Source organism: Dermochelys coriacea, chromosome 2 (genome assembly GCF_009764565.3).
Source record: "Dermochelys coriacea isolate rDerCor1 chromosome 2, rDerCor1.pri.v4, whole genome shotgun sequence".
NCBI lineage: Eukaryota > Metazoa > Chordata > Testudines > Dermochelyidae > Dermochelys > Dermochelys coriacea.
Window position 1 is genome coordinate 4645736 of NC_050069.1, and position 25199 is coordinate 4670934.

At 45.4% G+C, this 25199-nt stretch overlaps 1 protein-coding gene across 4 annotated transcripts in view; it reads left to right on the forward strand.

The window, feature by feature from the left end:
* The first annotated feature begins 647 nt into the window (after positions 1-647).
* ZC3H3 (zinc finger CCCH-type containing 3) overlaps positions 648-25199 on the forward strand; it is a 330762-nt gene continuing 306210 nt past the window's right edge. For 2 of the 4 annotated variants that reach the window (XM_043507235.1, XM_043507237.1), the window contains exons 1-4: positions 782-842; positions 2224-2247; positions 3343-4780; positions 6855-7048. In XM_043507235.1, the coding sequence (XP_043363170.1) occupies positions 797-842; positions 2224-2247; positions 3343-4780; positions 6855-7048 (1702 nt within the window). In that variant the 5' untranslated portion in view covers positions 782-796. Of the gene's footprint in view, positions 843-2145; positions 2248-3342; positions 4781-6854; positions 7049-25199 lie in introns of all 4 variants that reach the window. The other 2 variants (XM_038390638.2, XM_038390637.1) reach the window with 2 other exon arrangements.

Here is a 25199-nt window from a genome sequence, read left to right on the forward strand (position 1 = left end):
GAGGGGGAAGAGGAGGGTCAGGGCAATGGAGGTGGGGGGCCTAGGAGGGTCAGGGCAGGGGGGGGGGGGAGCCTGGGAGGGGCAGGCTGGTGAGGGCGCCTGGGAGGGGGAAGAGGAGGGTCAGGGCAATGGAGGTGGGGGGCCTAGGAGGGTCAGGGCAGTGGGGGGGGGAGCCTGGGAGGGGCAGGCTGGTGAGGGCGCCTGGGAGGGGGAAGAGGAGGGTCAGGGCAATGGAGGTGGGGGGCCTAGGAGGGTCAGGGCAGTGGGGGGGGGAACCTGGGAGGGGCAGGCTGGTGAGGGCGCCTGGGAGGGGAAGAGGAGGGTCAGGGCAATGGAGGTGGGGGGCCTAGGAGGGTCAGGGCACTGGCAGTCCGGGGAGGGGACACCAGGGACGGACAGGGGAGGGTCATGCTGCTGGGCGTGGGGGGACGCCGGGGAGGGGCAGGCGGGGGGTGGTCAGGGGCGTGGGGGGGAGGATCAGGCCGCTGGGGGGCGCGGCCGGTTTTGCGCTCCTCGGGGCCGAGGGGCTGTGCTAGGCTCGTGGGGGCAGCTGGAGCAGTGCGGCCCGGCTCGAGGAGACCCGCCCTGGCTCCGCTCCCGCGGCCGTAGGAGGGGTCAACTCTCCTTCCCTTCCGGGTTGCCAAGGGAACGGAATGCAGCCGTTCCGGAGTCACGTGACCAGGCGCCCTCACGTGACCGCTCAGTGGCTGTCGCGGCCGGGTGACGTTTCCAGAGGGAGGCTCTCCGGTGCCGCGGCGCAGGGCGATGACGTAGACGGGGGCGGCCAGCGGCGGGGATGGAGGAGAAGGAGCAACTGCGGCGTCAGATCCGCCTGCTGCAGGGTGAGGGGCGCTCGGCCGCGACGGGACGGGTCCGAATCGCTGTGTCCTGAGGGCGGCCCTCCCCCCGCCGCGCTGTCCTCGCGGGCCCCTTCCCCCGCCCCCCCCCCCCGGGCCCGATACTGCCCCTGCGCCACCCCCCCACGGGCTCGTTATCTCCTCCGTCTGCCGCCCCCCCCAGTCTGCCAGTGTTCCGCCCCCTGGTCCTGTGACTACCCCCCCCCCACCGGTCAGCCCCGGTTACCCCCCCCAGTCCGCTGCCGTGCCGCTCCCCAGTTAGCCCCCCCAAGTCTGCCAGTGTTCCGCCCCCTGGTCCTGTGACTACCCCCCCCAGTCCGCTGCCGCGACGCCCCCCCGGTTACTCCCCCCCCAGTCTGCTGCCGTGCCGCTCCCCCAGTTACCCCCCCCCAAGTCTGCCAGTGTTCCGCCCCCTGGTCCTGTGACTACCCCCCCCAGTCCGCTGCCGCGACGCACCCTCGCTGCGGTGCAAGGGGCCAAGTTACCCCCGATCGCTGCAGTAAGCGGAGGGAACTGACCTGCTGCGGCGCTCGTTCTCCCACAGCTTCTTGTCCCTGGTGCTGGGATTGGGTCATGTGGCCCCTCAGTCTGAGCTGTGGGGCAAAGACTGAGCACCTTCTCTGCCTCACTGGGGACCCCTAAAAGGCTCCCCCCAGTCTCTCGGGTCCTTCGCAGAGAGGCTGGGACCTGTTTGTGTGAGCTCGTCTAGTTCCTGGTGAAAGACACCAGCTGAGATCGGGTGCCTGGGCTGAGGGATGCCTTGCTTTGTGGGTTGCAAGATGATTTTCTAACTTTCAGTGCTAGAAACCCCCATCTTGGGTCCTGCAAATCCACTTGTGCTCTCCCCTCTGTCAGGGCTCTTATCTTTGACTGAGGATACGTCTAGACAGTGAAAACCCCAGACCCTGTGGCAGTGAGTCTTAGTGCCCAGGTCAGTTGACTGGGGAACATACTACAGGGCTAAAATAGCAGTGTCAGTGTTCCCTCCCTTAGGCTCTGAAACCCAGTGAGGAGGAGGACTTGTGACACCTTAGAGACTAACAAATGTATTGGAGCATAAGCTTTCGTGAGCTACAGCTCACTTTGCTCAAATAAATTTGTTAGTCTCTGAGGTGCCCCAAGTCCTCCTGTTCTTTTTGCGGATACAGACTAACACGGCTGCTACTCTGAACCCAGTGAGGAAGGTGGGTCTCAGGGCCTGCGCTCCAGCCCGAGCCTGAAAATCTGCACTGTTGTTTTTAGCCCCAGGCTCTGAGACGCTGCACCACACGTTTTTTTTTCTTTGCAGTGTAGACTTACCAATACTGTCTGAATGGACACATCCAGATACACCTGATCTCATATGACTATTTTTGCACCACCACAGGCATGCATGGAGCTGTACACACAAGTAAGATGACTTGGCCCTTGCTCTGAGGATCTCATAATGTTATTAGATGTAATACAGACCAAGTGTGGTTCTGGGGGGTGGAATGAAGAGCAGCCGAAAAAGTAATTGGATTTTATTTGTGTTTTCATGTGTGTCTTGTTGCGGCTGGATTTTGAAATACATTTCAACATCAATGGAGCAGTTTTGTGGGCAGGGAGTTTAGCTGGCAGGTCAGCTTATGTTGCCTTTCTGCAGCTGTATGGTCTAGTTTTTGGCAGCAGGAAAAAATTGTTTTCTTCATTAAAGCACATAGAGATTCCTGGAAAAAATGTAGGGCTCAGATATAGTCCTTTGTTAAGCCCTTTCATCTGAAGATCCCAAAGTGCTTTATAAATATTGATATTTACCAAGCCTCGCAATCTCTCTCCCCCTGTAAGCACATTCATCCATATTATTGTTAACAGGGAAATTGAGGCACAGAGACATGCAAGTGAGTCACTTGGGCAAATCACTTCATTGTTAGTCAGTGGTGGAGCTGGGATTAGATCCCAAGCCTCCTGACTCTTAGTCTCTTGCTTTAATAATAAGTCTACTCTTCCTTTCCTAGACCTAATAATAAGCACCTCTATAAGGGACTGTATCCTGCTGTATATAAGCAGGATCAAATTAGGGTTGCTAGGCAATCTCCACTATAAAGGGGCTCAGAGATGCAATGGTGAGAGCTAAAAAGATACCTATAAAAGAAATAAGCAGGAAGTTTTCTCCCCTTCTTGTCTGTCCCCCCTCCTACTGACGCCCTCGCCACGAGTGATCTACAGGAACAATGATCAGAGTAGTGGATTCAAGACTGGTGCATATAAGAGGAACTAAACTTGGCGAGAAAGTAGGATGATGCAGTATTCAATTTCTATGTAAAGATCCATAATAAATCTGTAATCATTACATAGCTCAGCTTTTCTTGCAGCATTAGTGATGATGTCTGAAAGCTACAGAGCATGAGAGCTCATGTAGAACTGGTGTTTTCAGTGCAATGTGAAGACAATCAATTTGCAGAACTTGCTGTTGCAAGACTGTTGTGGAAGATGCAACTAACAGAGGTTGTTTTGCTTTCTTCAGGTCTCATAAATGACCATAAAAACATCCATGGAAATGCCCCAGTGCCCCCACCCTCCAGGACTCCAAGGTGGAGAAATCCCAGGCAGACTGCCTTCAACAGTCAGGGAGCATTCTCTGCAAGATATTCTCAGCAAGCTCCAAGGGATTTCCAATCGCATCAAGGTAACTCCTGGAGGAAAAAATACTCCCTTGTAAACAGACCGCCTGCACCAACACATCATCCTGGAAGCAGTGCATCTGCTAACACACTTCAGGCTTTAGGGAGCCAAAGGAATAGCCAGCCTCCTGGGCCACAGGGAACAGGCTCGGAAAGGCAAGTGGGCTTAGCAGCAGGTGGTATAGTCATAGGAGTCAAACTGCCACAGAGAACTAGCTCAGCCTTGGACAATAGAAACGTTAGTGAGTTGGGATCCCAGCAGGATTCCTCTGTGGTAAAAGTAGCCATAGCCGCTCCAAAAGGAGCGGAAAAGGTTCATGAAAGTTCTAGCTTTCAAAGTGTTGCTCAAAAAGAGGACGAAGAAACGTCTCTCTCTGTCTCCCAGAGTTCATTGTGCCAGCCTGCTGTTGCTGGAGGCAGAGATGATGCAAGCCCAGCATATCCAAAGGAACTGGGCAAACTTCGGACTGCGAAACTGGCTAAAAGTGCCCCTGAGTTACGTGATGTTATCAGTGAAAGTGCCATAGCATTAAAATCCAAGCCTCAGCAGCCTTCAGCTCTTCCTGATCGAGAATCAGGCTGGCGGGTAGCCTGGAAGAAGCCAGTAGCACAGATTCCAGCTCACTGTAGTTCAGAGCAAGTCACGGCAGGAAGAGATGCTTTGAAGGAGCCAAAGACCCTTGGAAAATCTGAGGCGCGCTCAAGCTCAGTTCAATCTGTGACTTCAGAGGTTGGGATAAATCCAGTGAAGAACCAGTTTGCAATACCACACAAGCTACCCAGTTTCCAAAGAGCTGTCTCAACGCCAGTCTCCAGCAAAGCTTCTAAGTTCAGGAAAACCAACTATACGTGGGTAGCAAATCCTAGTAAATGCCCCTGTGCTGTAAAGAGATGGACCAGCCCTAGAGCTTCTGAAGGCACTAGGAAGCTTTCTGTGGGAGCAGAGAGAACTGCTAAGCCACTGCCAAAGGGAGACTTGGGAGCAAAGCAGAAGAAATCCGGAGTGCATTTGAAACTGGATGCCTCTCCTAGTAAGTACAAATGGAAAGCATCTAGCCTACAGCCACCTTCTTCAACTTCCAAGTCAGTATTCAAGTGGCAGTCTGAGGGACGAAAGGAAGCTGGAGTCTCCCAGGTTTCCAGAGCCAACTTTAGCCTTCAGACTCTAAGCAACGCATCCATTGGTCATGGTGGGTTGAAGTCGTCTTTCAACGATGCTGCACTTTCCACTTATAAAGTGAAGAGCCGGACCAAAATCATCAGGAGAAAGGGGAGTTGCTGGTAAGTTACTAGTTGTGTCTGAAGTTCTGTAGCTGGTACTAACCTTCTTTGCACTTCGCCTGGGGCCCATTCCTACTTTCATTGAAGCCCATAGGAGTCTTGCCATTGATGTCAATGAGAGCAAATACTCAAATATTTACATTGTAAGCTCTTTGGAATAGGGACCCTCTTTGTGTTCTGTGTACAGCGTGTAGCCCAGTGGGGTCCTGGTCTGTGACTGGGCTTGCTAGGTGCTATCGCAGCACAAAGAAATACTTGCTGCTTCCTTTCCAAACACGGGGATTTTCCGATCAGCATGAAATATGCAGCTTTTGAGAGGTGAGAGTCCTTAAACTTCAGCTGCTTTATTTCCTACAAACAACTGTTGTTCCCTTTCTTTTTGCCCCAGCTGTATCCCCCTCCAAATATATATTGCCCACAGCTCTTCTTAGACACCCTACAGTAATAAGCCAGTACTCAGTGGGGGAAAAGAAGTCAGTAATGTAACAGGTTTCAGTTTCAGGCTATGACTTAGTTAGATGTAGGGGAGAAGGAATGATTTCAATTAATCGTTTTATCATGCCTCTCACTCCAAAGTGCTTTACACGTTTTATATGCAGATGCCTCTGGAGAAGCAGGCAGCAGCTGATCCGTGTACCACACTCTGCATTACAGTGGGGAGAAGGGATACCACGGCAAAAGTCTATTTGTACAGAAAGTACCATGGAATTGTTGTTAATCCCATGATATGTCTTGCATGGTGGCATGCCTTGTCTCTCTTTTTAATCCAAGTATTTAAATCATGCCTGCAGAATTTTTGTAGGTGCTTTTATAATTTCCCATAGTGAAATTTACAAGGATCCATGTCCCTTTGGTGGTCATGCAGTTTTGGTGGATGCCACTAGGAGAGTAATGTGTGCAGGAGCAGCAGAAATATCCAGCACAATTCATATGCAATGAAACCTCTGCTGTGGGCCACATCTGATAAGTTTAATGTACAATGGGAAGGATAGGAGTGGAAATAAACAGAAGGGAAGGGAAAAGGCACGTGGACTAAGTCGCACAATCAGGGAAGTGGCACAGGTTGGACTGATGATCTAATGGCAGCAGACTTGAGATCAAGACTAAGCAGTCTCTCACTTCTTAAGCTAATGAGCTGTGAAAGCACTGTGGAGGCATTGTCTTGGGAAGGGTGTACTTTGTGTTGCTGGGTAACAGGAACTGCATCAATAGACTAGAGATGCCCAGAATGAACTTGAAAATTTTGGTTCCACTGATTTGTCCAGGGCCACGCAATAAGCCAATGACAGAGCTTAGGTTAGAATTTGGGGGCATCTGACCCTTACTCCCATGTCCAAAAAGAAAAGGAGTACTTGTGGCACCTTAGAGACTAACAAATTTATTTGAGCATAAGCTTTCATGAGCTACTGCTCACGAAAGCTTATGCTCAAATAAATTTTAGTCTCTAAGGTGCTACAAGTACTCCTTTTCTTTTTGCGAATACAGACGGACATGGCTGCTACTCTGAAACCTCCCATGTCCAAGCTTCTCTTTTCATCTGTCTTCTACTAAACTCCTCACTGTGCCTTGGCATCCTCTCCTGGAGAGAGGTGAGGATATCTCCACGTGAGTGATGCTGAGGAGATGGAGTTCGGGTGGTGAGGTGAGGAGCGTTTGAGGTCTGCTTGCTTATTTCTTTTGCCTGGCTTGGCCTGATCTTCTCAGCCCTCTTAAGAACATCCTCCTCCTCCAACAGCTATAGTAGGGGAGAGACTGGGAGTGACGGGGGATACCTAGACGTGAGTTGAGATGTCGGAGTGCCATCTCTCTTCATGCTTTCCCAGCAATTGGTCAAATACCCTTTCACCTGGCATTTGCCATCAGCATATTTCCATTGCTCTTACCTAGAGAAGCACCTTAGTTCAGTGGATAAGGTATCAAACCAGGAGTCAGGAGAACTGGATTCTAATCCCAGCTGTGCTACAGTCTCGCTGCGTTAGTGGAGAAAGGAGAGCACAGATAGCTGGGGTTGGAGAGTTGCTGTTTAATACCTTTGTGATTCATTTTTAAACTCCCTGCATTGCATTCTTTGCAGTTCCCCAACAGATAAGAAGAGCAATTCCTTCACCACAGTGCCCCTGAAAAGCCACTACTCTCTCAGGAAAAGAAACTCCCTGCGGGGAAGACCTGCACCATTGAAGAGGACCCTGCCCAAGGAGCTGGTGCAGATCACCAAGCACAGGCTATGCAGGCTGCCAACCTCTAGAATGCACATCCCAGCCAAAGAAGGTAAGAGCTTGGACATGTGATGATAGAGCTGGAATATTGCATGCGGGGGGACAGTTTTAGGAGTAGGTTCTTGGAAGCAGGAAATGAGCTGCTCATTCCTCAGTGAAGTAATCCTGCTGATCACTGTGTTGTAGAGTCAGTGATGAGAAGAAAAGACGGTATGGGACTTGAAGCCTTCCCTCCATTTCAGGGCTTTCTCACCAGGTCCCACTTCTCTAGAGCCTTGCATTCCCCCATCTTGCCCCCATGTGTACTGTGAAACCTTCCCTCAGGGCCACCTCTAATTGACAACCACTCAAAAGCTTCCCCTTGCTGCTAGGATGGTTTTGCTGTACCTTCAGATAAAGACCAGTTTTTACAGGGCAAATGATTGTTTTCAGTAGTGTTGTGGATGGTGGCGTAAAGTAACTTTCACTGTGTATAGATCTGTGTGCAGCACTGAGTCATCTTCTGCATATGTAGGATCAATTCCCTGTCTCTGAATGTATATGAACTGTTGATGGGCCCACGTTCCCCAGGGTTAAGATACCTTATTGGTGTGAAAAGAACCTGAGTGGTGACTGATCAATGTCTGTTCATTTCGATTGTGTCCTTCTTTCTCTATGAGATCTAGTGGTTCCTGTACTGGACTGGGAGTTGGGAGGTCTGGTTCTGCTACTGACTTTGTGTGGCCTTGGGCAAGTTGCTTAACATTTCTTTCAATTTTCTTCTCTGTAAAATTTGTTTAATATCTACCAAAGGGGTGGGGAGGGTACTAGTGTGAGTATTGTTTATAAAGCACTTGAGAGCCTCACATGGAAACTACTATAGAGCGGCAACCCTTGAAGACTCGTGCTTTCAACAAGTGTGGGTGGACGGAGATGGGGTAGTGGGGAGTGTGTGCACTTAGGCTGTTGTACCCCAACTAGCTATGCTCTGGCTACAGGAATCCATCTCAAAATGGCTTAGGCCTGAATTTTCTGGAAAATGCATATGCAGTTGCCTAATTTGCACGTGGAATTACTAGGCTTTCATGCACAATTGAAGTCACTGCACATGCAAAAGAGCAGCTGCATGTCTAACTTGTCATTTGTGTGCACAAATGCTGCTGTTCTTAGACAAACAAAAAGACAGTAAACAGGGTAACACTTCAGGTGAGAGAGAGGATCAGGGGTTGTTGGTGAGGAGCAGGGAAGAGTGATTTTCTGTGGAAAGTGAGTGTTTTTTGTGTGTGTGTGTGTATATATAATTTTTTTTTTTTTTTTTTCTGGAGGGTTTTTGGAGATGTGGGGAGAGGTTGCTTTACAGCTGTGGTCAGGAAGTGTGTGCTAGGTATCGTTGGGAAAGGTTCTGGAGGTAGTGAGACCGCATGATAAAAGGCACAATGCAGTGTGTGGGAGAGGAAGGTGAAGGGAGGTGAGACGTGCATTTAGGTATACGATTGCATGTGTTGACCATCTGAGCATTTGTGATTGTCAGACGCCTGAAAACCAAACCAGTCACTTTGCAGTGGCATTGAGGCTCAGTTTCTCTCAGTTCTCTCTCTAAATTCTATTGCTCCTGGAGAGGCTTTTAGGTTGTTGGAGGCAGGGCACTACTCAAAGGCCCTACATGAAAGGCTTGGGTGGAAAAGGTGGTCATGGTACATGGAAGCTGCAAATGGAACCAAAGGTCTCTCTCAACTCACATTGCACCTAGGAAATCAACTTAACAAAGACGGTTCAGCCACGAGGCCTCTTCAGAGATCATCTCCTGAGGGAGAAGGGAAGAGAGATGAGGAGAGTGCCCAGGGCTTTACTGCACGTCAGTGAGAGTGTTTGTTTCTGTGAGGGCACAAGTATTTGGTGAAGGCTAAGGGGAGACTAAGGCTATGTCTACACTACAACCTGTGTCGTCAAAACTGATGTCACTCAGGGGTGTGAATAGTCCACCCCTCTGAGCAACATAAGTTACACTGACATACATGCTTGTGTGCACAGTGCTATCTTGGCAGGAGAGCTTTTCCTGCCGACATAGCTTCTGCCGCTCGAAGAGGTGGGGTTCTTTTATGCCGATGGGAGAGCTCTCTCTCCTGTCAGCATAGGGCGTCTTCACCAGATGCACTGCAGCAGCGCAGCTGCATTGGTACAGCTGCAGTGCTGTATGTATAGATATCCCCTCAAGCTGTCGAGAGCACAAAGCAGCAAGGATCTAGGAAAAAATTAATGCTAAAGCTGGTAGCTGGATAGAGCAATGTAATGACAGCTACTTCGTTCAAGTAGTGGGGCTGCATAGACTCCTCAAACAGGGAGGCAGCTTGCTTGTGCTGTACTTGCTCTAGGGATATATACAGTGTTTAAGTCTCCCTGAGTTGTTGATCTGGCACCTTTCACCAGCTTTCTCACAAATTTAAAAATTCTTTACAATTCACCTCTTTTAAAAAGAGCATTCTGCTGCATCTGCTGAGGTGCTGGATCAAGTTTCTCTATTATAGAAGCTTTGAGGGGCACAGCAAGTTCAGTCTGTAGTAATACTTTGCACTTTAAGTGCTCTTTATCCATAGATCTCAAAGCACTTAGGAGGCGGGTACATGAGAAAACTGAGCCACAGAGAAGGGACGTGACTTCATCGAGCTGCCTCAGTGGCAGAACTGGGACTAGAATCTCGCTCTCCTGACTCCCAGTTCTTTTGTTCTAACTGCCGGACATGAAGTTTTAGTGAGCCCTTCATTTCTGGAAACCTGGCTTCAAATTCTGCAGTGGCTGAGCTGCAAATGAAAATGAGCTTGGGGATCTCTCAGTACCTAGCAGATACTTGTCCATGTTGCAGAAGTACCACAAGAGGTGGCATTTTCTGCTTTGGAGAGGTCCATGACCTCACTGTCAAAGGTTGCACATCACCTACAAAGATGGTACCTAGTTCTAGCTGGTGGTATTGGTCCCCCCATGTAAATCTTACATTCTTTGGCTTGTCAAATCATTCGTGATGGCCCTGTTATTTCTGTCTGTCTTTCTTCCAACTCTCCCCAGGGATTGTCCCTGCATGTAGCATTTGCCCTTCGGATAGACCAGCACTGTGGCATTATCTTCTCATTAGCATGGCAAAATGGGGCTCTTTGTGTGTATTAGTTTTGCTTATGTCTGCCAGCTATGGAGGGTGGCTGTGGAGCCTTCTTTGTAGCACATCTCCTTGTTTTTAGTCACTTTTCAGGGCAGAACTTCACTTTAAGTAGATGCTCATAAATACCCGTACAAATGCACCACAATTTATTTCAAAAGCTGTCAGTCAAAGCCCATATAAGGATTTCACAGTTAGAAGTGAAACCTTATGTAAAATCCAGACTATAAAGATCAAATGGACTAAACCCTCCCAGTGCCCTATGTCTCCTGGGGACCTGAAGAGCAACCACCAAAGACCCATGTATTTTGGAAATGCATACATATTAAAATCCTAGAGTCCTGAACATAGATAAGTGTCATCAAGAAACAATTCTTCATCCTAAAGCATGCAGGCTTTTGTGAATGTGTACAGTGGAGGCATATGCTGTGGTGGTGGTAACTCTGATCCATCTAAAGCGAGGAAAAATATGGAGCTATTCAGAAAATTAACTTGTAAGGGTCCTGTGGGGCTTGAGCTTTCCACAAAGTTCTCAAGTACATAAAAGATTGGTACAAGGAGGAGGGGAAAAAAAATTGTTGTTCTTCACCTCTGAGGCTAGGACAAGAAGCAATGGGCTTAAATTGCAGCAAGGGAGGGTTAGGATGAACAATAGGAAGAACTTCCTAACTGTCAGGGTGATTAAGCACCTGAATAAATTGCCTAGGGAGGTTGTGGAATCTCCATCATTGGAGATGTTTAAGAGCAGGTTAGACAAACACCTGTCAGGGATGGTCTAGATAATATAGTCCTGCCATGAGTGCAGGAGACTGGACTAGATAACCTCTTGAGGTCCCTTCGAGTCCTATGATTCTATACCTGCTGCTTTATAGGATGAAGGAGAGAGTTCCCGCCTAGTTCATGAAACTGCTCCCTAACGTTCTTCCTGCCTTCTTCACCAGGAAAGACTATCCAGTAAAACACCAATCCTTTGTCCTTGAAACAGGGTTTCTAAAAGGTGATAGAATCTGTTCATTTTAGAGACAGAAAAGACTCATTGGGTCGTGTTACCCTGGGGCAACTACAGGGTTGTTCCCTGCAAGTACACTTTTTAATGCTTTGCCCAGTCTTGTTTTAAATGTCCCACATGACAGGAGGTCAGACTAGATGATCACAGTGCTCCCTTCTGGCCTTGGAATCTATGATATAACTTCCACCATTTCCCTTGGGAGGCATTTCCTCAGTTCTTCTCATTAGGAAGATCTTGCTCTTTTCAGACCTGTATCTCTTCTTGGGAGCATCTTTTACCGAAAAGGATAGTTCTAGGAGAGCTTGACTGTGTATCTTACTCCCTGGAAATATTCTCCAGGCAATCAACATAGCAGTATATTCTATAGAAGGACCCTGGTCCTCTCTTCTCCCTCACACCTACAGGCCAGCCTTCCCAACTAATGTTTCCAGCATAAGATATTAGCAGCATACCAGTGTCTAACCTGGGAACTGCTACCAGAGACTATGTCAGCTTTTCATCTTTGTAGCGTCTTTCATCTTCAAGGATCCCCAGTCACTTTACAGTCTCTCTAATCACCACAGCCACCTCTAAATGGAACGCAGCAGATGTTGAGCGATATGCAGTAAGATGACTTAACTGTTTAGCACAGGAAGCGAGGAAGAATCCTGTAGCCAGGTGAAATTTCAAGTTAAATATTGGTAGAATGTAGTCACCTTAATTGGAATTTGGCTAGGACCCTAGGAGTAACACCCCTAATCTTATTAAAAGTGACATGAGCCCTAACTGTTTGTGAACATTAAGATCTCTGGTTTCACGTCTCATCTGAAAATTGATGTCTCCAGTGACGCACTGCCCCCTAGTCCTCTGCTGGGATATCTTGGAAATGAATTCAATGTGATATGTCTATGTATCATAGAAATGTAGGGCTGGAAGAGACCTTAAGAAGTGACCAAGTCCAGTCCCCAGTGCTGTGGCAGGACCAAATGAACTGCGACCATCCTTGATAAGTGTGTGTGTGTGTTGTTTTTTAAAAATAGGCAGGACAGTGATGAGGATTCTACGGCCTCCCTTGGAACCTTATTCCAGAGCTTAACTATTCTTATAGTTCCCCCCCCCCCCCAATATCTAACCTAAATCTTCCTTGCTGCAGATTAAGCCCATTACTACTTGTCCAATCTTCAGTGGACATGGAGAACAATTGATTCACATCCTCTTTTCAACAGCCCTTAACATATTTGAAGATTATCAGGTCCCCCCTCAGAGTGCAGCTTTGATGAGTTGTGGAACTGCATAATTGCCTAATTCTGTTGGAGACCCTGTGAAGCACGCAGTGTTCAGAAACCTATACAAGCTGTAAGTGTTCACCTTTTTATACTTGTTCTTAAAAAATCAACCACAAATTAATCATAAAAAATGAATCTACACCACCACTTCCTTCAGCGCTATAGAATTTCCTTTATAAGTATAACTGGGTCCAAAAAGTTAATGGAGAATAGGTCCGTCAGTGGCTATTAGCCAGGATGGTCAGGGACGCAAGTCCATGCTCCAGGTGTGTCTCAGACTCCAGTAACCTGGGACTGGATGACAGAGGATGGATTGCTCGAAATTGCCCTGTTCTGTTAATTTAGTCTGGAGCACCTGGCACAGGCCACTGTTGGAAGACAGGATACGGAGCTAGATGGTCCATTGGTCTGACCCAATATGGCTGTTCTTGCATTGTTTATTGGAATGGAGTAGGAAGATCTATCAAGTACCAAATCTGATTGATTAGTTTCTGAGAAAACAGCCTGAGGTGCAGTGGTTGCAGGTGATAGACATCAGACCTTTTATTAAGCTTTTTTGGTTTCTAATACTGGTAATTACCATTAGATGAACAAGCATGAATGTGGACATCTAATGCAGATAGCATCATTCATGTTTCCCTAATGGGACAGCCGATGCCATGCTGTCCAGCAGTACAGAACATCTGTCATGCACAGGTCTAGGGATGGGGGGGACTAATTCCTGACTAGCCCCCTGCCACTGAGTGCAGGTAGTGAGTGTGGGTGAGCAGGGGTGCACACATGTTAGCGAGGAAAGTCCATTTTATAGCATCTGGAAAGTCCACAATGAAACCCTCATACCTGATTCCTTCAGCAACTGATAAAATTGTAGGATTCCAAAATTGAAGTGTAAATGTCCCTTAATATTAGTATCACACGTCGTGTCTAGGGCATGATCCAGCTCTCATTGAATTTGTCAGAGGTCTTTTGTGCTTACTGGGAAGTGGATTTGGTCCCTAAACAGCAATGCTCTATGGAGCGTACGTTAGCACCCAGCCTCATGTGTTGCAGGGAGGGGGCTGTAATAGTGTAGTGCAATTGGATGCATGGGCACAATAGACTCTTATACACAGAGTTCTATATATGCAGAAATCTCATTTGAGAGGTTGTGTGATGGAATGTGGGATGCAGAGGTTAAAATTTGGTCCTGGATTGGTGTTTCCTCTAAGCATTGATTCCGTGGGATGTTGGTACAGTGCCTAGTGCAATGGGTTCCTGGTCCATGACGAGAGCTCCTAGGCTCTATAGTAATATAAATAATAATGATGCTTCTGTGGGACGAAGCAGTAATTAATTGCCTTACATCCAGCATTTTCAATTTAAGAGCTAATGACGATGCAAGGGAGAAAATGGAACATTGTCTCAGAATGATGTCGTCTTGCCATTAGAATATCCAAAATAGTCTTTAGCATAAATTCCACATCTGTTATAAATTAACTGTAATATATTAGTCTGAATGGAACACTTAACAAGTGCTCAGTAATTAAGAAAATTCCCCAAATTTAAGTTGCGCTGGCAAGGTTAATACAGCCATGTTGCCTCTCTGGTATAGTTTATGGTCGGTTTATCCAGGTTTTTATAATACCACACTCATCCCCTGTGGCAATATGTTTTCCAAGGCCAGAAAAGACCACTGTGATCATTTAGTTGACTTCCTGTATGGCACAGGCCATAGAGCTTCCCAAGAATAATTCCTAGAGTAGATCTTTTAGAAAAAATCCAGTCTTGATTTTAAAATAAAAAGTGAGGGAGAATTCTTCACAACCCTGGGTAAATTGTTCCAATGGTTAATTAATCACTGTTAAAAATTTATGCCTTATTTTCAGACTAAATTTGTCTAGTTTCAGTATTCAGCCATTGGATCATATTCATAACAAAGGGTAAAACGTACCTATGAAGAAAAATAGGAAGAGACACTATTCCATTTATGAAGTGTGGCAGAATTAATGTTTCTAGAGCACTTTCTGGATTTTTTTTTTTTTTTTTTTTGGTACCCATTCAGTGCTTAGTCTTGCACTTGTTCCATGAATGGTAGGGTGGTTTTTTACATTTAATTTCCTAGGGTTGGTTAGTTTTTGTTTATTTATTTAGGATGAGGGGTGAAAAAAGAGAATCTGTAGATAATTGGCATGCCCTGATTACAAGGTTTTGTGGGGCTTGTAAATGCTTGCTTTGACCTGACTGGAAGCTTGATGAAGTTAATGGAAAGACTCCTACTGAGTTCATTGGGTCTTGTGTTGGACCTTGACTGGCAGCTCATCTGTTTTACTCTACAGCTGTTTTCTATAGATGGAAAGGGCTGTATACGTGCAAAAATATTGTTAATATTGTCACTTCTGTATTTTTAGTACATGTTTTAAAAATTGTGTGTATATGGTTTGCCTTGATTTGAAATGCTTTTTTAATTTGCACTACAAGTTCCCAACATTATTTGTCTGTGAATAACTGAGAGAGTGATCTTGATTCAGTTCTGGCATGTGACTCACTAAGCAAACTCTCATCTTTGTTTCAAGTGCAGAATTTTTGTACAAAGCAGAAGAAGTCCAACTTGATTTTTGGATCCTGGGTGGAATTTCCACCAGTCATAAACTGAAAAAAAGCATCTTTTGTTATCTGAGCTAAACTCATTGCATGTAGACACCACAGAGAGAGAATCTTAATTATTTGTTTTAACGTATTGCCTAGGAGCTCTGGTCATGGACCAGAACCCCATTGTGCTAAACGCTGTATAAACATCAAACAAAATGACTGTCCCTGCCGCAAAGAGTTTACAATCTAAGCATGAGACAACAGATGGATAGAGACAGACAGACAGGAGCACAAGGAAACAATGAGGCGATACTGGTCAGCTTAATGGCAGGGGACTCCCACAGTGTCTTTTAAAAGTAAATTTCCTGTCATTTAGGACATTTTGTAGCTATTACTGTCTCAGTTACAGAATGCATCTGATGAAGTGACCTGTAGCTCACGAAAGCTTATGCTCAAATAAATTTGTTAGTCTCTAAGGTGCCATAAGTACTCCTTTTCTTTTTGAGATGTTTATCCAGTATCAGTGTTCCATTGCAGTGACTTTTTACAGCAAACAGTTAAAATAATAAAGTAGCAAACTGTATGTTGGTGCAGTCTGATACCTGCAGCTCCTTGGAGTGCTGTTGACAAGCTCTATTCTGATTGGCCTAGATAAAACTTGTTTGGTCTTCAACAGACTGGAAATCTGTTTATTCTAAAGAGGCCAAGATGGGGTGCAGATTGTAATTTTATGAATATGCTGTTTTCAGACATTTTTTTAAAAATAACTTTTTGGTAAGATCTGACTGACAGAGACACATAATACATCCCCGCTACTACTGTACAAAGGGTTGTCAGCTGTACAGTGCAGTTCTAGAAGTATTCAGATACCCTCGGGCAAGCTAATGCCTCTCTACCAGGTAGCTTTAATTACGGGCACAATCCTGCCAGGGGCTGAGCAATCACAAATCTAGTTGGCATCAGTGGCATTTGAGGGTGCTCAGCACCTTGCAGGATCAGGTCCTTCATGTCCTTTAATGAAAGGAGTGTAAAAATAGTCAAGTGGTTTGAGTTGTGAACCTTTTCTCACCCCTGTAAAATCAATGCTGCTGCTTTCGTTGGTCGCTGCAGTTCTGATACCTTTGTGCAATGCTCCTTTCCCAATGGCATTCCACTCTGCTCAGACATGCAGTGCAATTGCACAGTCATCTTGTTTCAGTGGTTTATTCTCTATTAATAAATAGAATTAATCTTGTCAAATTAACATTGCTTTTCTGCTGGAGAAGTGGCAGCCATGTAAATGTCAAAGCGGGCTCCCATTTATATGTCAGCCACGACTCTCAGCACTTCCTGGCAGACCCACATGTTGGTTGTGTTGTGTGTGTGTATACACATCAAAACAGGATTATAAATTACAGGACTTGCTGGAAAGCAAGGTAGCTCTGCCTCTTTTTTGGCAAAGGTTCACGTGATGTCTCCCCCCTCTGACCTGCAGAGGGCAGTCTTTCCCCTTGCATTCTCTGTAGTCCACCTTTTTCTGGTAATTGATTGCCTAATTTCCTCTTTATGTGAAAGAAAGCAGATATCAAGTAATTTGCAGCAATAACCTGCTAATGCTGGGCCAGTATCAAAACTCCCATGTTCATTTCAAGTGGCAGATAAAACACTAATATATAATTATCCTTGCAAATTGGATTGTTTTAAATAACCAAAAGGCTATGGCCAGGAGAAAACTATCCCATTTCCCTTGAGTTACTATTGCAGTGTAATTGCTGCGTTCAATCAATTTCCCTGGCATTAGAAATTCCATCACAATCAACATTAAGCTTTATTCATTGTGATGGCTAAGAGCCGGGCCATTTCTCCTCTTTTCCTTAACTGGCAAAATTAATCAGGGAAAAGATTTTAAACATTTACCCGTGTGAAAGAGGTCAGCTCTGCCACTATATTGCTCAGCAGATAAGGGTGCTAATAAAAAGAAAATTGAATTACTAATGATCGCCCGGAACAGAGTATATAAAACCTGGCAATCGCCTGGTTCAGGAAAAAGGAGAATCAATTTTCTTCAGACAAGGTGCGCTCATTTTTTATTTTGGCGCATATTATCTGCAATTTAATTTGAAAGTGCATAAATAGGAGGAAACAGTTAGAAAATAATGAGCCTGAAGGTGTAAAATGCTTCAGGATATATGCTGTACACAATTTATTTGGCACAACAGATAATCCCTTTAATTGAATTCAATACTGCATTGTTCAGTAGCAGTGCAGTCTGCCTCTCTTGCTTTTGGGGATTACAGAATATTACAGAGATTCCAGTGAGAAGCTCTTTAGTGTCTCTTTCCCCTTTATAACGTCCCCTCCTAGGCAGGATTCCTTGTTGCCTGGGTTCGTTCACACATGGCCACAGCTACTTGGAGGTGTAAAGTTTAAAAGCTGTGAGAAAATCCCCCTTGGGAACGCTGCTTAGTAGCATTGTGAGCGAGTTTTTAAATAATAATGTGTCCATCTTTTGCCATGATTGATAACTTAATGCAAACTCAGCATATAAAAAGAGTAGCCCATCGCTTCAACACAGTGTACACCTATCCTCTTAGCAGGTTTTGTGTCAAGGAGCAACAGGCTAAACTGATGTTTTATGGATGTTGCTTGTACGGCTCTCACTGTACTTGCTGTCTGCTTAGATGGGGTGTGCGTGTCTCTTCCCATTGTACTTTACAGTCAGCATATGCACCTTGCTTCAAAATAGTTCATCTTTTCCCTTCCTTTGGCACCAAATGGTTATGATCCCAAATCTGCATGGTTAAGACAAATATTTATGCCTTGAAAAGGAAGCATCTGAAGGAGACTAATCTAATTTATGTATATTTACAATAGTTTTATCCGCACACAATTAGCAGGAGCACTGCAGAATTTCATTCTTTACAGACAGTGATCTGTGGTAATGGGTTTGTTCTGCGAAATTTGAGTTAAATGTATTACTCAAGCGTCAGGCCAATTAACTTTCCCCAGATCTGGCTCTCCCCATTCAGCTCTGCAAGTACTGCTTGGTGCTGCTGACCTGCAGCACCTCCTGCTCCTCTAGTCCTGGCCTCTGAGCATAGAGGATCAGTTATGGCAAAGCATTAAGGGATTTGCGGAGGGAGAGAAATATCCTCAGAGGGACAAGGCTGAGATAATCAGGCTTATTTTGGTAGTGACATAATCCAAATCTCCTGAACTCAAAAGTTAATGTACCTCCCCTGCCCATAGTGAGTGACAATCCAACCTACATAAACTAGTTTTTATTTAGCAGCTTATGGGTGACACATAGGAAAGTGTAGCAAATATGGGTGATGAGGAGATAATTTTGTTTAAAAGGGTTATTAATGGACTTTCTCCAGCTAGATTGCAGTCCTTGTGATTGCTACACAAAAGCCTGTCTGTGAAAGGTGTCTCTTCAGCTGTGTCTAGGAGAATCATCTTTTACTCACTGTGCTTCTTTCATTTGGAGAGCAGCATGGAGTTGTACTGGTGTGTGAATAATACTGTTACTCAGCATTTTGCATGTTCAGGCCACTTTACAGACATCAACTAAAGAATCCTTACAAGATTCCTGTGAGATGGATATAGTGGGGGAAATATTAACATTCCTGTTTTGCAAGTGGCAAGATAATGGGAGCCTTAAACGTGCCTAAGAGAGATGGAGAACTAAAATAGTGACTTGCCCAAGGCAAAGAAGTCAGTGGCAAACCTGGGGTTAGAATATGGGAATATCCTATGCTCAGTCCACTAGCTGTGCTGCCTCGTTGTACTGCCAAGATCCCAGGATTTCAGGTCTCTCCCCTTCTAAAAATGCTCTGCTTCCTGCATATAGCTCTCTAAACTTCACAAACTAGAGAACCAGCTTGGCTGTCGGTGCGAACAAAACCATTCCTGTTACCAGCCTGTTCACAATACTCTGTCAGCTATTACAATAACTAAAACGGAGCTCTCTAAGAGTCATTAACCAAAAGAGAAAACATCTGTTTTTTTTAAAGAGAGACTGCCAATTTTTTTGTAAAAGAAAAAATAAATGTTTTGTTTTGACCTGATATCCATAAGAGTGGTTCTACACCTCTATTTAATTTTTAATGGAACTTATATGTATTGGAAAAACAAATCCCTCTGCACTCTTTATCAACCCAAACAGTGTAGCACTGAGCTAGGGCATTAGTACAAGGGAGTGGAACTCCTAGAAACTGACTGTGGACAAAAGTGAAACTGCATCCGATGAAGTGAGCTATAGCTCACGAAAGCTTATGCTCAAATAAATTTTAGTCTCTAAGGTGCCACAAGTCCTCCTGTTCTTTTTGTCTTGTGTTCATTATCCAAGCACAGTGAAGTGCAAAATGTCAACCAGGTGTGAAGAGTGACTGACTGGTCAGTTTAAGGGTGGGATTTGGACGTGCACTCAATTGCCATTAATTATATTGGGAATTGGGTGTACATTTCTCTTGGGCAGCTTTGAAAACCTCAGCCTAGGTTTCTAAAATTTTTACACTATAGTGGAAGGTGGAATTAGTAACAAGTAGCTCTAACAGAGGATTTCTAACCCCTGTCTCTTTAACCCTTTATATTTCTTTATGTAACACTTTTTTTTTCTGCTTTCTCTAATTTTTCTCCCCATCAATCTATTGTACACATTTATTTTTTGTATGTTTTTCTTCTGAGGTGACATCCCTGATCACGTTACCAATGAGCGAGGCTGGTGCGATGTCTCAGTAAAATGTTACCAATTAAGTCCAAGGTTATGATCTTTGCCCTCAAACGAGACCCTGGCAACATGTGTAAAACTAGCTGGGACCCCTGTGAGTTTCTGATGTCTTTATTTGGTGTGCTCCATCATTAGTCTTGTCTGAATGACTAGATGCTTCCTGGAACTGCTCTGAAGAGTTCATAGGTTTGCTGTTTGAAGCCAACAGGGTTAATATCATTACCAGCCGTGCTGTCAGATACTATGTAGATTGACCTTACTTATAAATCATTATGTTCTCAAATCTCTCCTCTGACTTTCACTGGCTTGTCCTTGGGTACGACTACAGTGCAACCCCTCCCCCTGCAACGCCAGCAAGTCTCAGAGCCTGGGTCAGCTGACTTGGGTTGACTTGTGGGGCTTTCACGCTCTGGGGCTAAAAATATCAATGTAGACGTTCTAGCTCTGGCTGGAACCCAGGCTCTGGGACCTGATGGGGGGGAGGAGCTGGCTAAGTGTTTGTCCTTTGCAATAGTTGGTAAAAGTTCACATACTTGGCTGTACCCCCAGCACTAGTTACATCAGTATTAATAACAGTTTTGGGTTTCCCTGGCATTTACAGGTGACTGTTCCTAAACTACAAACAGCCAGCAGCTGGGATGCTGTTTTGTGATAACTCTCTGAAATAACAGGTTTTTAGTTTTCTATTACTGGAAGCCTGTGTTCCTAAATGGGTGGATGTCACTGGGTCAACTGCATTTTCACCAGTGGTTAGATAATTTCAGGGAGTTAGATGGCTACATTCCAATACATTCAATGGGAATTGGGCACCTGATTCCCTTGGGTTCCCTGGAAAATCCAAGCCTAAATCCTTTGAGCAGAAAAATTCACATGAGGTTGGGGTGAATGAGTGGGGCTGGACTTCATGTGAGTGGAGGAGAGAGAAAGAGGCAGTATGTAAAAAGGTAACTTGCCATTTGTAGAGCGTTACTCCAGTTCATTCTTAATCCCCATGTATATTTTTCCTCCCCTTTGTTTTCTAGCTCAGTGGCTTTCTTCCACTGTTATTTCAGTGTGGGATTGCTCCTCTTCCTGGTGTCAAAGAATCCCCTGCCCCCTCTGCCATCAACAGAACTGCATGATTGGGATGAGTTTATATTCTATTAGTAGGAAGCAGGTCTTTGGTAAATATGTTCATAGGTTAATGGGAAAAATATTTGGCTTTGGAGATGTATGATGTCCTTTTGTTGGCTGTGACCTTTGATATTTTGAAGCCCCTGGGGTGGGGGTGAGGTAGGGGGAAACTTTTTGCTAAGATTTTGATCCTTGCAGGCACTGCCCAATGTGGAACCAAAATAGAAACCCTCCCCCTAAATCAAAATAGAGCACAAGCCCTTATCACACCAATATGTGCTTCTCGTTTGTCCTGCGGGGCTTGCATTGCATCACTTCTTAGCTAATGCCTGTAACTTGTAACTCTGCGAGGTGTTGGAATTGCACAGTGTAATTCTGGTCATCAGTGGCAGCCAGACAAACACAGGGTGTCTTGCAGTTCTGTTTTAAAATGAAGTTTTGCAAATGTAATCCTGACTGGCAAAGTACTGTACTAATAAAATTAATCTACATTATAGCTTGCTCTGATAGCGAGAGAAGGCTACAAAGTCTGCTAGTGAAGCTGTTAAAATAACTTTTACAAACACCCTGGAAAGTGAAATTTGCTCATCCACACCATCCAGTACATAATTATGTTTAACAAATACATTTGCTAACATTGGGAACTGTTCATAAACATGAACCATGGCTGAATTGTTCCTGCTGATTAATTCCTCCAGCTCTATTTGCGACTCTACATTGTGCAGAGTGTCTGACTTGTCAGACCCCTTACATAGTCTCTTCAGTTTGTGCATTTGTCTTTTAAAAGAACACTGGTCTAGTTGCCTTTTAAAATGTTTTATAGCTGGATATGTTTAAAAAAACAACAACAAAAAATCGCACTGCTCCTTGTAGTTTGCAAACTAATCTCTCCCCTTCTTGTGTTTCCTTTACTATTTTCTTTCCCCTCTCCTTTTTGCTTCATCTTCCGGTTTTCAATCTATTGAAAACCAACATGTATGTTAGTATAACAGGCAAGGTAACCAGCGATGTTGCATCTGGATCCCTGATTACTACTGGCAGCCTCAGTAATGAGGTGCATGACTGCACTTTACGGGTAATGTGTATACTTCATGGATATTCTTTACAGCACTTGCAAAACTCCCCAAATACCATCCCAACTAACAGTGGGCTTGTAAAACCTGGAAAGTTTTCCACGGGGCAGTGTGCTCTGTGCCCTCTTCCTTCCTCTTGTTTCTCTAAAATGCTTCCTAAAATCTGTTTCTTTTGTAAACTCCCCTCCTGTGGTGATTTCCTCAGTGACCTGAGCTCTCTTGAGTTTCTTGCATATGAGTCATTGAAGCAGTGTATTGTAACTGAGCTGGATTGTCAGCTCTTCAGGGAAGAACCTGCCCTTCATTTACTTGTATAAGGCTGTGTAGAATCTATAGTGCTATATAAATAAGTAGTAAAATTCCTTGAATATGTAATGGATGCACAAATGCATCTAGTATGTGCTTCCTAAATACAGGAGATATTGCATGCAACCTCACGCACCATCTTATCCCACCTATTTTGAGGCTCTTTTATTTGAGAGGATAGAGAATCATAGAATATCAGGGTTGGAAGGGACCTCAGGAGGTCTAGTTCAACCCCATTCTCAAAGCAGGACCAATCCCCAATTTTTGCCCCAGATCCCTAAATGGCCCCCTCAAAGATTGAACTCGCAACCCTGGGATTAGCAGGCCAATGCTCAAACCATTGAGCTATTCCTCCCCCACAAATAAGTGTACTTCAGTTGTCCTTATGAACGGTGCTGCTATCTGTGAAAAGTCTGGTTTTAAGGGACTTTTTATCTGTTCTTATGCAAGTTAATACAAACAGACCTTCAAGTTTGCATCTGTGTCAGTTTGTCCTACAATGTTATATAGTATTAACTAGTGTTGAAGTATGCTGTTGTCAGACTCTCTATTATCTCTATGCTCTTGGGTCCCTCCTGAAAATGGAGCTGTTTTGTGAGGCTTAGTGAATGGATAACTCAAACTAGCCAGGACCCATGTGGAGTATTTGTGGAAGCCCGTGCAAAAGGCAAAAGTGTAGATAGTTATTAGAATATTCAAAGGGGTGACTAGCATACTGCCATCCTTGGATTTAAAAGCTGCTGCTGTTTGTAGGAGCATATGCACATGTTTTGTGGAGGTGCAGGAAAGCATCTGAGTTACAAACTAGGTCAAGAACATGCAACCACTAGCCAGCAAAAACTGTGGAAATAGCCCGCTCGGCAATTGGGCTGCTATTTACTGATGGTTGTCTCACCTGGATTATCTGAATATAATGTGCAGCTTAACTCATTGCAATATGCATCAGACAGTCGCTTGCTATCTTCACCTCTGAGTTTTCCAGTTTGGTTGTTGGGCTGAAACAAGGCCCTCAGATCAAAGGGCCCAAATGCTTTATGGCCGAGGTCCCCAAACTGTGGGGCGCACCCCGTTAGGGGGATGTGGAGGAAAGATTTTAGATGCTGAAAGTTTGGTGGTGCAGTGGGGCTAAGGCAGGCTCCTTGGCTCATGCCGCTCCAGAAAGTGTCTGGCATGTCCCTGCGGCCCCTGGCAGGGGGCAGGAAGTCTCTGCGCACTACGCCCGTGACGAGCGCCGACTCCACAGTCCCATTGGCCGGGAACTGTGGCCAATGGGAGCTGCGGGGGCAGTGCTTGTGGGCATGGGAAGCGCACGGAGCCTCCTGCTCCCCCCCCCCCCCCCCCGGGCTTCAGGGATGTGCCAGCCGCTTTCGGGAGCGGTGTGGAGCCAGTGTGGGCAGGGAGCCTGCCTTAGCCCTGCTGCGTCGCCAACTGGGAGCTGCCTGAGGTAAGCGCCTCCTGTCCGGAGCCTGCACCCCCTCCTGCACCCAAACTCCCTCCCAGAATTTGCACCCCGTTCTCCCTTCTGCACCCCTGCCCCAGGCTCATTCTGGAGCCCCCTCCCACTCTCAGAACCCCTTGGCCCCACCCTTCAGCCCAGAGCACGCACCCCCTCCTGCACCCCAATCTCCTGCCCCAGCCTGGTGAAAGTGAGTGAGGGTTGGAGGAGTGTCAGTGATGGAGGGAGGGGAGACTGAGTGAGCGGGGTGGGGTCTTGGGGGAAGGGGCAGGGCAAGGATGTTTGGGTTTGTGTGATTAGATGGTTGGCAACCCTAGCTCTAGCCGTTTCCGGTCCCAACGGGGAAGGGGGTGCAGACAGAGGTAAGGAGGGGGCGTGAGGTAAAAAGTTTGGGGACCACTGCTCTATGGGATAATTTTGACTATCTCTCCCCCCCCACCCCAAGAACTGAGCATTTGGGGAGAGATTGACTTTTGGAGTTGATGTTTCTCTTGGCTGGGTCTCCCCCATTGCCTGGTGAGCTTAATCTAGTGACAATGACTTTGAAATGCTTCCATTGCAGTGCAGCTGTTTGCTGAACTATTAGAAAAGAATTGTGCTTTGGGTACCAACATCTATGTTATCAGTGAGAAAAAACAAAAGGGTATTTGACATGGTAAGGATAGTTCCATCAGGAGTATCTGTGTGTGTGAAATAGGTGAAATGGGATTTACACCACCATCTGAACATTAACGGGGGCATTTTACCATGCCCCCTCCTTTAGGCTTCTGCGATCCATCATTTCTTTGCTGCTGTGCTGTACTGGCTGTTACATTTTACTACACCAAACACTGTAAAAGGGCATTAGAGCAGTTAAATCTAGAGTCTGGCTTTCATAAGGAAAAAAGAAAATGCTGAATTAGGCAGTGGAAAAGGCAACCACACACACACAGTGATACTTTAATCTTGCATAAATTATGAAACGAGAGGCTAGCAATGTTGTGTATTGTTAGAGCTGTCCTAATTAATAATTTTGTTTTTTTTAAAGAACAATCAGTGGGGAAAAAACAGTTTTGGTTTTTTTGTATGAATATAGTATACTATTTACTTCGAAAATGGCAGCTGTTTTTTTCCTGGCATGACTATATTTTAATTTTATCCTACATAAGTTTGAGATTAATGCACTAGCTTTTCTAAGTACAGTAGAACCTGAGAGTTGCAAACAACAGAGTTATGAACCGATCAGTCAACCACACACCTCATTTGGAAGTTCGCAATTAGGCAACAGCAGAGACAAAAAAGAAAAGCAAATACAGTACAGTATTGTGTTTAAATGTAAACTATTCAAAGTTTAAAAAAAGATTTGACAAGGTAAGTGAAACTCCTGCGCTTGTTTCATTTAATTAAATTGGTTAAAAGCAGCATTTTTCTTCTGCAGTGTTACCCACATACTCTTAGGGCACCCACCTTTACCTAGTTCCTAGGACTCAAGGCATAACCCTGTTGATTTAGGCACACCCAACCTTTCCCAATTCCTAGGGCTCTGGGCAAAAGGCACCTACCCTGACCCTGTTCCTAGGGCTCAGGGCCACTCTT